The sequence below is a fragment of the Aphelocoma coerulescens genome, chromosome 5 (assembly GCF_041296385.1).
Source record: "Aphelocoma coerulescens isolate FSJ_1873_10779 chromosome 5, UR_Acoe_1.0, whole genome shotgun sequence".
NCBI classification, from domain to species: Eukaryota; Metazoa; Chordata; class Aves; order Passeriformes; family Corvidae; genus Aphelocoma; species Aphelocoma coerulescens.
Genome location: NC_091019.1, coordinates 14,567,887 through 14,581,523, shown reverse-complemented (window position 1 = coordinate 14,581,523; position 13,637 = coordinate 14,567,887). Strand labels below are relative to the sequence as shown.

The window sequence follows — 13,637 nt, the reverse complement described above, 5'->3', positions numbered from 1 at the left end:
TGTAGAGAGTGATAAGGTCTCCCCTGAGCCTCCTTTTCTCCAGGCTAAACACCCCCAGCTCCCTCAGCAGCTCCTCACCAGACTTGTGCTCCAGACCCTTCACCAGTTCTGTTGTCCTTCACTGAATTTGCCCTGGTTAATTAATACTGAGATTCCTTTTTTTTCCATTTTTCTCTTTTTATTTCTTTGAAATAAGCAGACTTTGAAAACAGTTGAATTTAGAAAAATGTACCACCATAGAGCAAACCAGTGCTCCAGATCCTTCACAATCCGTTTAGTTTAACAGGTGATAAACGTCTAAAATCTAATCCAGAAATACCTGTGCCTTGAGAAGGCAAATGAATGATTTTTCTTTTTTAACATCCAATTAATAAAGTCCTGAAAAAGACTCTTCCATAGGCTACAAAATAGGTAACTGAGACTGATCTAAGAATAGCATGATGACCTGTGGTCATACATGATTTCACCATGCTTAAAATATTTGGTCCCTTGTACTTAGACATGACTGAAGTCCATCAGGGTCCTGTTCCCTGCCTCTCAAACACAGAATCCTCTTTTCTTCTGCATCTTGCAAGGAGAATATAATGCAGAGAGCTGTAAACTGTGGCTGACTTATGTCCTTAGAGCAGTTTTCCCAAAAAAATTACCAGATATTGCAAACCATCACAAAAACTTACATGCAACATCACAGTATTGAATGTTAACATTTATGTCACATGAGATAAAAAAAAGGATAGGAAAAATTAAGATAACCAATTTTAAAACTATATACAGTATTACATTCTTGAAAAATTAAAATACAATTAAACAAGTAATTATTTATTGTATAGGTAGAACATGGCTGAGGATATAGCATAAGTTTAAACAGAAAAATCTTATCTGGTTTTACAGCAGAGTGTTTGATTTGTTTACTTGCCATCTTATTTTCCCCTCTCTTTTTCTGCATTAATTATATATGATAAACACATTTGGAAAATGGTGGAATTTCTTTTGAAGGACATAGGATGCAATTTCATTTTGCTCAACTTGTTTGCTTATAGCTATAAAGTGGCCTCTTAATAGACTGTCCAAAAAAATGTGCTTGTGTGTTCAGTACACTCAAACCACAGCAATACATATATTGAAACTAAAATGTTTTCATGTATTTTAAGAAATGTTCACATCCACATCTACTGTAAAAAAAAATATATATATACAACTCCTGGCACAAGACAGTAATCAGTTTCATAATTTTTACAGAAGTGAGAGAACAGAACCAGAGAGAGCATGAGTGCATGTACTGCAGCTGTTTGCCTTTCTTCTTTTATAGAAGTATCCATTGAACATATTTGTGACCTCAAGTGATGAGGTAAATTAAAATATACAATAATCAACCAATTGAACAAACAGCATCCATAGTTTATGAACTTCTTCAACAAAAGCAGCTGAATTAACAAATGCATTAAACCAGCTTTGATCCCTGACTCATAACCAATAGCGTAGAAAAATGCACTGTGATCACCACTGCTCATCATCACTCTGCTATTTATTTGATTCCTTGTTTTCTGATAACAATTTGTTCCTCAGGTTAGCCAAAGGATGTACATGGCATTATGCCCAAGCTAGACAAATTCAGTCTTATTGTCTAAACATTTTTTAATGAGGAAGATAACTGACAACTGCAGTCACCAGCAGATCAGGCACGATGCCCCAGATCCTAGGGAAAGGTTTAATACATTCTCAATCGTTGTGGTTAAAATCAAATACTTGTGGAGTTTAGACACATTAAGTAAGGTATTGCTTTGTTTAATCAGTGTCCTTTTCCTCTGAAAATCCCTCTACATCTATAAAAAAAGTGTAAAGCTGGGCACAGTTTGCAGCATTTCATCAAGTAATGAGATATGAGTTTGAAAGCTTGGTATTAGAAGAAAAAGTATTAAACAAAGGGTAATTATGATAATAAAAGATTGAGTATTTCCCTCAAATAAATGGGTGTTGATCAAGAGCAAAATACTTTCTTAACACCGAAATGTATATTAAATAAATAAAATATAATAAATATTAAATAACTAATTGCATCATGCATGTACAAGGAAATAGGTACTTATAGCCATGAATTAGTTTCATTTCATGTACATAAATGTCTAAGTTAAAACATTTGTGGGTTACCCGATGTCTCATAAAGGCTGATCTTACACTCCAAGTTTTCCATCGAGTGGCAATGGACTATGAAACATCTCTCTGCTTCCCACTCACTTCCATGAAATTACACTCCCTGAAAGCCACATCTGGCTGACACTGGCTGTGTTTCAATGTTGCATGGGGTAAATCAGGACAAAACTAGACATTTTCATATAAGTCTCAATTTCTGCTTAAGAAATAATGTTAAAACTTTTAGAAGAAAAAGGTGACTGATTTTGTGCTACTTCAGTGAAAAACTGCAACTCTTTTAAAGGCAACAGACGTGGCAGCCAAAAAACAAATTAAGCTTTAAAAAACAACTTCACTCATATTAACCTTATCTTCTTTTATTAAACAGAGAAATTAATTGCCAAAATCTAGCCTTCAAACTTTAAGGTTTCCTCTTGAACTTCTGTAAACCTAATTTTGCCACAACAATCACATTATTTTTAGATGTCAGCTCTACTTCTAAATATTGACATTTAACTTAAAGATAACCATCTAGCCAAAATCAACACTGGGAACCAAATTCAATTATTAAAGATCAAAATGACCTACCAGTATGGTCCAAAAAAATTCTCCCTACTACTGAATGTAGCATTATCATTTGTTCCATCAACATGCAACTGAATTACAGCACACATTAACCACAGCCATCCTTCTTCTATCTTTTCACCCCCATCTTCAGAATCTGGACTGTCAGCTCTGATTCATGTTGAGCAGAGAAAAATTAGGCTTATTCCCATGTCAGAGGGAGGAAAACCAATTTAAACTGAGGTACTAATAGAAAAGTTAGAAAACACAAGGCCTTAGGTGTCGCTGTACTGTTCTGAGGGTGAAAGCCAGCAGGCATTATTTGAAACGCAAAGGAAACCTGTGCACAGAAGGTGAAGTTAAAATTGTACTTTAATAATTTGTTCAGCCCTCGAAAGAGAACAAACATCACATATTACAAAACTTGCACTCTAGTACTTCATTACGTCAAAACCAGTTTGCCCTATACAAAATTTTGCATTGAAATTATGCCAAGTTCAGCAAGCCTGTTGTTTTTCTACTAACTGCCCAGCAAAGATTTAGAGACCATGCAAAATTTCTTATTTTAGGAAAAATTATTTGAAGTTTACTTTAGTAATCTTATGCCAATTACTCATTTGGGACAGATCCCTTTCTCCTCATGTCACTTGGTGTCCGCCTGTCTTATCTGCAGCCAAATACACTCTTAGCTGCTTTATTAACAATCAAAGGCCAAAAAACATTCAGCATCAATTAATTTTATTTACTTGTCAGAGTATATAAATGCATGTATCCAATAAATTCTAACACATGTATGAAAGTTAAAATAAACTAAGCTAACTGCTGCCAGAAGACAAATCTGCATCCTGCCTGCAATCTGCTGTACTGAGCTAAAACCACAGGTGAACAGATCTGCTTTGTGGTTTGCCTACGTGCACAGAACCATACCACCGCAGCTAAACTTAAACTGGAAAAATTAAACCACCATAAAAGCCATTATCTTGATTTGATAATTTCAAAATGGGGACAATACACTGTAGTAATGCACAGTAGGGAGTCTATCAACTAAAAAAGATAAGGATCTAAGACAGAAAAAGACGTGAAGATCATAAACTTAACAAACAGAGTAATCTCAAGTTTTTATGACAGGTCAGCTTGTTCACTCCCCATGCACTACTGACACTTCAGAGCGTCAGTGAAGAGTCTGCAATGCACCTTCCAGCATTACACAAAATTTACACCACCATAATCTCTTAGATGTTCACCATTTCATACACCTCACTTTGAAAACCTCCAGAAGCTGTTGATACCAAGTATCATCTGAAAACACTGAAAGCACTTTGGAACCGAAGTAACCTCATACCCCCACTTTGCACCTTTCAGTGCAGCCTTCCCAGCCAAAGTGTCTCTCTGGAATAGGCCATTGGGATGTGCAAGCCCCAGAAGATCTGGGAAGTTCAAGGTGATGCCACTGAGTTGCCCTGCAAATGCTGAAGTCCCACGGGGCGTTAATCAACAGCATTAAGTAACTGCTTTTAACGTGTTAACCTTACCACTGAGGAACGGGAAAGAACTGCAGTACCAGGCCCTTTGCAAGAGCTCTGCATAAGCAAACATCATTTCAGAGCTTGGAGTTTACTACACCTTTCTGAATTTTCCCAAGGCAGTTAACTTGATCCATGAATTCCACCCTTTGTAACTTTACACACCTAAACTGCAGTGAGAGGACTACAGACACCTACAAAATGCATGCAGAACAAATGGCAAAACTCAAATCTAAGAAAGCTGCAATTCATATCCTATTTTAACTCACTATGATGTTTTATAATAATATAGGACAGCATATGTAGACATACACCAAGGCAAAATTTTACACACACAGATGATTGTTTTGGTTAATTAAAACACAGTTATTTCCTTTGAACTGCATATGGGGAAATGCATTGAAAAGACTTCCAATGAATTGCTGAATTAGTATTATACTGCTGTTTGAAAGTCAGTTGAATCTGATCTCTACTGACAAAGAAATGTCTCTGCTTAAAAGATAGCATCTCCTTGTCCTGTGAGCTGAACTTGGGGCCTCTGTTCAACAACACAGGAGTTAAGAGGACAAGGTGACCTTTACCCAACACAAGTTTTTGTACCCTGCAAAAGCATGATTTCAGCTTGGGGATGTGTGTGCAAATGCATGAGCAAGGGGATGAACAGGACAGGAGAAATTATTACCAGAGTTACTAAAATGGAAATACGATTTCCTCTGCACAACTGTTCCCAACTTCAAATTCTGGTCTAAAGAGGACCTTAAATGTATACAATGACATTAAAATACAAGTCTATTTCTTACAAAGAAAATTATCTGCAACCTGGCCTTTACACCAGAATAGAAAGGAATTAAAGCATTACTTAAATCTCTATATGATGCCACAACAGCCATTTTTCAGTAGATTCAGAAAGATGATGATGCAACATACTAAACATTGCTCATAAAATTGGCAGGTCTTTAAACAAAATGCTCTTTGGGGCATTGACTATAAGAAGACACTTTCAGAATAAATTTAACACTTGGGATATTAACAAAAAGTTATTAAACTTCATTTTAGGAATAACATGCTCATCTAATATCCAAAGCGGGTCAGATTTCCCACACAAAACAGGTACAACTGAACCGAGTGTTCTCATCTTCTGGTAAAACCCAAACATCAGTGACTCATCAAGCAGCATATGTTTTAGCACAGCAGGATCACCAACTTTCCAGTCCAAGCTGAAAAATTATAACTTTATGAAGCACAGTCATTTTGTTGGCAGTTTTTCCCTTGACTCAGGAAATATCTGTGAATGTTGCGAATCTGCCATTTTATGGTTTGGGACTTTTACAAGTTCTTTTTCCTCTTTTTGCAGGGGAGGGCAGAGAGAGGAAGAGAATGTGAATGGCAGGAAACAGGAGAGCTGTGAATTATTACTTATGTCAATTTTCCAGAGTGATATATTTAATCTTATATTTGTGATCACAATGATTTAACACACATATGCTTGAGACAACGCACAAGAATGATCTTGTAATAAGATCTTGTAACTACAATCTTGTAATAAGACTGTTATAAACAAATGTTTGGGGGTTTGTGCTGATCTCACTGAGCAAATTTTCTGTAATGCAAGAAATGCAGTTGCACAGGCTCAATTGCTGGCATAAATCATCCTCTAATTTGTTGATGGTGGGGTTGGGAAGAGAGGGCAAATTTCTTTCCAAGTGCAAAGCAATGTACAAATTGACCATTATGTTCCCAAATTATCTGAGTCAACATTTTTAAAAAAATATTCTATCTGTGGTGCTCTTCCAAACATTGTTAATGGTAAGAAGCACAGCTGAGGTCACTAGAAGTATCTGCTGAGTCAAAAGTATTAAATCAAGTCTTTGTCTGCTAAGTGGCAACATGCAGAAATCGCTGTTAGAAATAAGAACCTCATTTTAGCAAAGTGTGTACCCCACACAGAACGAAACATATTAATGTATGCATGTATATGTATACAAATATATACATTTTTTTTGATGACTAATAAAGCTACAAACACAGAGAAACTGAGTTTTATGGGTGAACTCTGTAAAAATAAGTTATGATTTTTCTGAACACCCTTTGACTCCTCAACAGCTTCTGGCTTTAGCTGCCAGAAAAATAAACTAAGTAGACTATTTTTTCGGTTGATAGGACAAGGTTTTTCCAAATCAATGACATTTCAAGTGGATTTCAGACCAATGAGGTTTGAAGTCCACGGAAAAAAATCAAAATACAGCAATGGGACATCACACACCTCCACATCCTCCCAACCCCCTTAAAAAAACCAACCAACTTTCAAGGCACTGTGAGGGGAAGGGAAATAGGGATGTTTCAATTTATTCTCTTCCTCCTAATTCCTAATCTCCTATCCTAATTCCTGCAGATACATGGAAGTGAATGAGGCACCCAGCTCTGTTTGCAAGAGCACCTAAACAGCACCTTAAACCAGGCAGAAACGTGGATAAAAAGCCAAGCATGTGCTGGAAACACAAGACGAGAAGGAAGGAGAAACCAGCGCAGTATCTCAAATTTCTTTATACTCACGTAGGAACTTGAGGTGGGAGAGAAGTTCTGTGCATAGAACTGCTCTGCAACATACTCAGGATGCCTCCAAATGACACCAGCTTTATCACTGTTAACTGGACTGCCTCTAGCAGTGTGCACCCACAATCCAACTTTATTCTCCTGTTAAGGTCAAACTTTCCAATGCTTAATTTTAAACCCAGATGGGGATCATACCCTTATACAGCTTTAGCAAACATTACTGGGACAATTAACTGAGGCTAGCATCAAAAACCAGAACAATTGAGGAAGGATTCCATGGCAAAGCTGTGTCACCTGAAATCAAATAGCACTAAGTGAGTTCTATTCCCCTATTTAATGGAGTGTGTTCACCTCACTTGTGGCTACAGATATGGAGTATTTATCAGACTAAAGTTAACAACAATCTTTTTATGTATTATCATACCCTTTTAAGAGCTGATTTCTAATCAAACTGAGCAGCACCCATGCAGATAAATTCTGGGTCAGTCAGAACTGCAACAATGCAAAGGACTATTCATAGATGTCACCAAAGAAAACAGCATTCTGTTTTTGGTCCAGGGGTAAGGAGTTGAAAAGAGGCCATCAGCTGATTACTAGAGCCTGTGCTTTCCTCTGGAAAACTTGTTATGACATGCAACTGCCAAGACACTGAACTGAATCCAGGACTTTCAGAGACACCAGGGAGAACATTTTTTCCCTGAAGACTACACAGCTTTTACAGCTGCTATATTAATCTTGCACCCTAGGTTATCATGGTACCACTTAAGTATTCCATGTGAGTACAAACTCCTTACACTTTCAAGTAGCATTTATTTACAAATCATCCTGTAACAAACAACTGAAGCAGGAATGAAGGGAACCAAAACAACAGAAGTCTTCTTGACATGAGTCTTCCCTTGAGTCTTCTCAGACTCAACCCATGTCTAAAAGGTTTGTATTATTATGCAGAAGGATCCAAAAAGGTTTGATCGTTCTCTTCTAGCATTCACAAGCTGAGAAATCAGTTTGTTTTCAATTCCCAGCTTAATTAATTACAGAAACTTCCAAGTGGTTGATTCCTTTTTTTTTTTTTTTTTTTGTGTGAAGATGATTCTGCCAAGCCAAACATCTCATCTGCTGCTCTGGCTGAATTCCGACCAGTCTCATGTATCAGCAAGGTTTACCTGGTGAAGGCTACTGGGAAAGAAGTGGTTTTGTGGAGTTTTTTTGAAATTTAATCATCCTTTTGCCTCAGTAAGTTATATCATTCAGTTAAGGAAAAATTGAACTGTATTTAACTGTGCAAAGTACTGTCCACATTTCATTTCAAGACCTGGGCACTGCGTTTCATGGATTGTTTAATGAGGCATGCATCTGAATGGTTAAATCCATATTACTGTCATAGCCCAATGCTCCACGAGCTTAGGTTTCATTACAGATTGTACATGTGCTGAATTCTTGTCTAATGACCATGTAACAGGGCACATTGAATTATTCTCTTTGGGTTTCAGAAAGAAACAGGAAGTTTGGCTATAAACAATGCAGTCATAGAATAAATTTCACCACAGCAAGTTCATCTGAAAAATATGCATTCTTTACAACACAGCCAGGAATGGCATTATGAGAACCAACATCCTGCTGCACTCAGTTTTTTATTGTTTTTTTACTTTGGGTTATTTTGCATTAATACTTAGGCAATATAAGAAAAAAACCCTTTTAGTTAATACTGGATGTTTTGTGATGAGCATTACTTCAAAGATGTGGATAGGGAATCAAATGCAGCTGCTAGAAACCACAGGATAAGTAACAAGTTTGCTAAATTTAGTTTATGTTATGAAATACATAGAGTGGAGGAAGAGTCAGCCATTGTAAATTTTTATCAGCTGGGAAAGAATTACTATAGAATATTTCACTCTCTACTTATAAAATAAAGGAAATATGACAGACATTAAATTTTTTAAGAGCAATGTGTCAGTTGATCTACACTAAATCTACTTTAAGATTAAAATACATCTAATATAGGGGTACATTTCTGCTTTTAAATTCTTCTAAAAATCTACAAAGATATCCACCTAAACTGTAGCACTGCTGAAATGAGAATAACTATTATTCTCTGGCTTCCAACAGTGCCTAGAAAAAGCACACCATTATTATTATTACTAAAATACATCTTTCAATTACTCAACAAAAAGGGTAACCTTTCAACTCCAGTATTACATGAACATAGTACTCCTGGATTATTAGAAATATTTTCTTAAAATAATCAATAATGATACAGTCCTTCACTAAAAGAACAAGAAATTACTTTACTCAGCTATTTATTTAATCTTAAGTAATTCCATTATACTTAGTGCCAAGGTTTTACTTATTTTTTAATTTTCATGTAGGAAAGAAGGTATTTCAAAACATAACAATGGCAGTCTGCAATTACAGATTGGATTGGGTTTTCCCCAGGTTCTAGAGTCTAAAGATTCCAAGTATTAAATCAGAGCAGATATTCTGTGAAGTACTTTATATCAAATGGGAAACAAAATGTTATTTTTGAAAGCGTGAGGTTGCCAAAAAATAATTAAATACATGTTAAAAAACAAACACTGCCAAGCAGCTGACACCTCAAATCTGACCCAACTAAAAACTGAATAATTACTCCATCAGTTTTTAAAATCTTGCCAATGCATGCACTTACAGAAATATGGATATACACTACAGCAACCTTGTGCACATTTGTTCTAATGGAGCAGGCCAGCAGAGGGAGCAGAAGTTAATAAACCTTTTCCTAGAACAAGGCTGAGAATCATCTATGCTATGTCAAACACGAAAGGAAATGAAAGGAACACCATATTGCTTATCCCATTTAAAAAGGAAAATGTGGTGCAGAAAAAGAAATTCTATGACATGTTTTTGGCTGGGCTTTTTTTTTTGTTGTTGTTGTTGTTGTTTCAAAGCAGATGAAAACTCCAAACACACAAACAAGTACCTCAAGATCATCTTTTGCAAAAATACACAGATTTCTGTAAGACAGAAAAAGGCACCCTTAGCAGGAACAGCCAAATATTTTCTCAAGTTGCCCTCTATGACACTGATCTATTGTTTGTAGGCACTTCTTTCTGCATTTTTGTTTCTTATTGTAGATCTCTTACCTGCAGGTTAATCTCTGCTTCATAGAAAGTTAGGCAGGAGCAGTAGTGCCTCTCTGAGTCTATGTCAGTCAAAACCACCACGAAGAACGTTGGCTGTTTCCTCTCCTTCGAAAGCTGCCATCCTCCAGGCTGGCAAAACTAAGGAAGCAAACAGACAGACACAGGTAAGCTGTGATACCAATTGTTTTCAGAAATATGAAAAGTATTTCAACATTATCAAGGAGCTCATTTAATTTAAAGTGAACATATGCAGGGTTGCAAAATTTGAAGAAAATGGGGAAAACCCAATACATCTTGAATTTGGTAAGACTGAGAAAAATTTAGCTCTACAAACATCAAGGGAGAGAATAAACACTGTGAAAAGAAAATGTGTTCCTTTAAATACAGTAGTCAAGAGCATCTTTGTGGTGTTTAACAGGAAATAACAGGAGTAAATTGACACATTGAGTAGATTTCATTTGGTTAAAAGGTTAGAATATGAAACTAAAATTCTTGTGTCTTAAAGCATCTTTACGTTTTTAATTTCTTCACTTATTTCACAAATAATTTATCTAATCAAACACAGATACATATCACTTGCACCCACTTGCAAAAGTATTCAATACTCACTCCTAAAAAGAGTATTATAGAGCAATATTTTTCACCTATTTATTGATTACCTCTGTAAACTTCATTGTGAACATTTGAACTTTTACATGCACAAGCAGCCTAAACAAACAGAGAACTACAGCTCAACAGCAAAGTGGAAATTGTGAGGTTTTTCTTCCTTTTTAAATGACTAGAGTACAATATCACTTAAAAACTTGTTCTCTATAATGTAAGAGTGTGCTGAAATTCAGGGATCAGACTGCTGGAGGTACCTGAGATGGCCTTTATGGAATACTGTACTGCCCCTTTCTTTTACTGAAGGCTGAAGTCACATCCACAAAAAAAATCACAAGTGCATTTTTAATAGCAAAATTACAAACATAGAATTTAGACAAAAAAGCAGTAAACCCTGTATGTATTAGTAGTAATAATAAGAAAAACCCACAATAAGATTCCTAGAATTTTTAAACAATGCAGATACCAAAGGAACCAAAGAGATAGGTCAAGATCTCAAGTTTCCAGAAATTGCTTCATTCCTCTAGACAGATGTTAAAGACTGAAAGATCACAGAGAGTAAGTTGTAAACAAACATTTCCTACAGATTCATCTTTAGAACCTCTACAATAAAACCTGGGTAGTCTTAGGTGAACAGCAGTTAAAACTCTGCCTCTGATATACAGTTTCTTTTATGATCCTGGGAAAATCTTCCAACCCAAAATTTTCTCATGTTACATTCTTCAAATTCTAGAGAGTCAGCTTAACACTTGTGAGTCTTCATCCTTAGAAGTGCGAAGCACTCCCTTCTACATCTGGGAATAACTGCTCTGAACATCAAAAAGTACTCTGTGAAAAGACATCCTAGTCATTCCAAGCTAAGCATCCAGTATTAGTCTATGATTTTGATAACAGTGGCCTAATCTCCTTTTGTTTTTCATCCCATGTCAGTTAAACATAAGAAGATACTGCTATTAATCTTGCAGGACTGCTATAAAGATAATGTAATATGGTCAATATACAAAGACATTATAACAAAAACATCATTACAAAGTTTGACAATAAAAAATTATTAAGAGTTCTCTATGCATTGCAGAGTTTGAGGGGTGTCTGTGTAATAAATGAAGCCTGGAATCCACAGTTCAACAAGATAACCCCCAAAACTGTGAATTGCTGTTTGCTCAACAAATATGAGCCAAAATGCAAAGAATGCAGTAAGAGCCTAATAATTAAAAAAACCTTCCTGCAATATGCCATTTAAACCAATTTATCCATACAAGGTAGGTCAAATTAAGGCTGTTCATGCAGAACTAGCTTCGGCTTAAGGTCCAAATGCTCCAGTTTACAATCTCAACACTCCTTCAGATCTGCCAAGTCTCTCAGTCTTGACAGGAGCTCCTTGCTGGTGCCACTGCCCTTCACCTTTAGAGTTCATGCCCCGTCTCACACCTGGGAACACCAATCTCTCAGATTTCTGAGTGTCTGGAACTCCTGGATAAAGCATCACTCTGCCCATTCCAAATCCTACCCTACTAAAGACACAGAAGCTCTTTGGAGTTATTGAAAAAGAACTCTTTTTATTGTAAAAATGGATTATTAGCAGGTCTGCTGCTTAAAATTTATACCAACATCTGCCCAGTAAACTGGGAAACCCAACAGCTGAACTTCTAACTATCAGAGGAGACTTTTGATCTGGGCAGGCTGCCGTCAACAGCAATCTCTCAATCTATGCATGTCTAAAATCTACTCATGTCACAGTGAGAATTCTTCCCAATTTCAAAGTGATCTTGTGTATAAAACATGTTTCCTAGATTTAACTATTTTACTAGAAAACAACAATTAGTGATTGCTGTAGTGATTGTGAGGAAAACAGCTGAAGTAGAGTACATCCACTGGCTACACAGAGAGTCTGTGTTTTCAAATAAACTAGAAGGAATTTATAAATAAAGAGATTGAGGATAAAGACAACATGCTCCTCCAAGAGATTAAACAATGATTGTTTCTCAGTTTCCTTAAAATAAGGTAATAAATATTAGCGCAATATTTGAAATGCAAGCAACACTGAGAAGAACTTTCCAAATTAGTGTAAATACAAGTTACTCTCCAGTATGATTACCAGCACTCTCTGGCTACTAAGAACAGGAAAATGTTTCCTTACCAAACCAGATGCTATACCAAAACAGACAAAGCATCACTGTGAATATAATCCAAAGGTCATGTGCTTCTCCAGTAAACAAGAAAAAACCCAGAAGTTTAGGAACAAACACGCTTCCATATTGTTTCACTTATTTGCCAGAATTCTTGGAAGTAGACTACAACTTCTATCAAAGACAGTGAAAATCAGAATGAATCAGATTGTTCAACTCACTCTTTCTAAGAATAAGCCCCTAATGGTGGGGGAGTGCTTCAAACAGACTCCATGTTACAACTGATCACCTTCTACAATTTGCTGCAGATATGCAGAAATTGCACTGGAGAATACACAACACATCTTATACTGCAGGTGCTGAAATTACACTTTACGCATTGTTTGAACCTACAGGTGCCCACTGAAGCAAAGAACTTACTCTTAATTATTCCCATAAATGCTTTCAGACTAAACAAGAAATGAGACATTTAAAAATGATGTATGGTGTTTTAAACCAGTATAACTGGGTTTGTTGCCTTTAAAAAATTTGTATGTCATCACCATAAGCCTTCTTGCTAAAGTCTAGACATGATTAATCAATGTTTAAAAGTGACATTTCTTTCTTCCAATTTTTATAAGCTAAAAACATCATCTTTGCTTGATTCATGGATTTGTTCCTTCTTGCTAACCTAGAGCCACAGCTGTACTGCTACTGCCTGCCTTGTCCTTCCCTATTAAAATAAATACTTTGCATAAATCAGCATATCCCTTAGATATACTGTATACAGGTTTGATGTCTAGAACCACAGAATCCTAGGACATCCTGAATGGGAAGGGACAGGTCATTGAGCAGATCATCCTGTGTGCCTTCACTTCAAAAAGGACATCGAGATTCTGGAGTGTATCCAAAGATGGGCTTGAACACCCAGTGGTTTGAGGCCATGACAACTTCCCTGGGGAACACTCTAAAGTCTGTTGAAAAACTGAAGAAAATGTTGAAACAGCCACAACTTCTATTAAAGCACTGGAGAAATTAGA

The 13,637-nt window shown here is 36.3% G+C and overlaps 1 protein-coding gene across 8 annotated transcripts in view; it reads right to left on the bottom strand.

Moving 5' to 3' along the window:
* Window positions 1–13,637, bottom strand: part of SBF2 (SET binding factor 2) — a 234,386-nt gene that overhangs the window by 123,286 nt on the left and 97,463 nt on the right. For all 8 annotated transcript variants that reach the window (XM_069016753.1, XM_069016756.1, XM_069016760.1 and 5 more), the window contains one exon: window positions 9,890–10,027. In XM_069016753.1, the coding sequence (XP_068872854.1) occupies window positions 9,890–10,027 (138 nt within the window). The remainder of the gene's footprint in view (window positions 1–9,889; window positions 10,028–13,637) is intronic.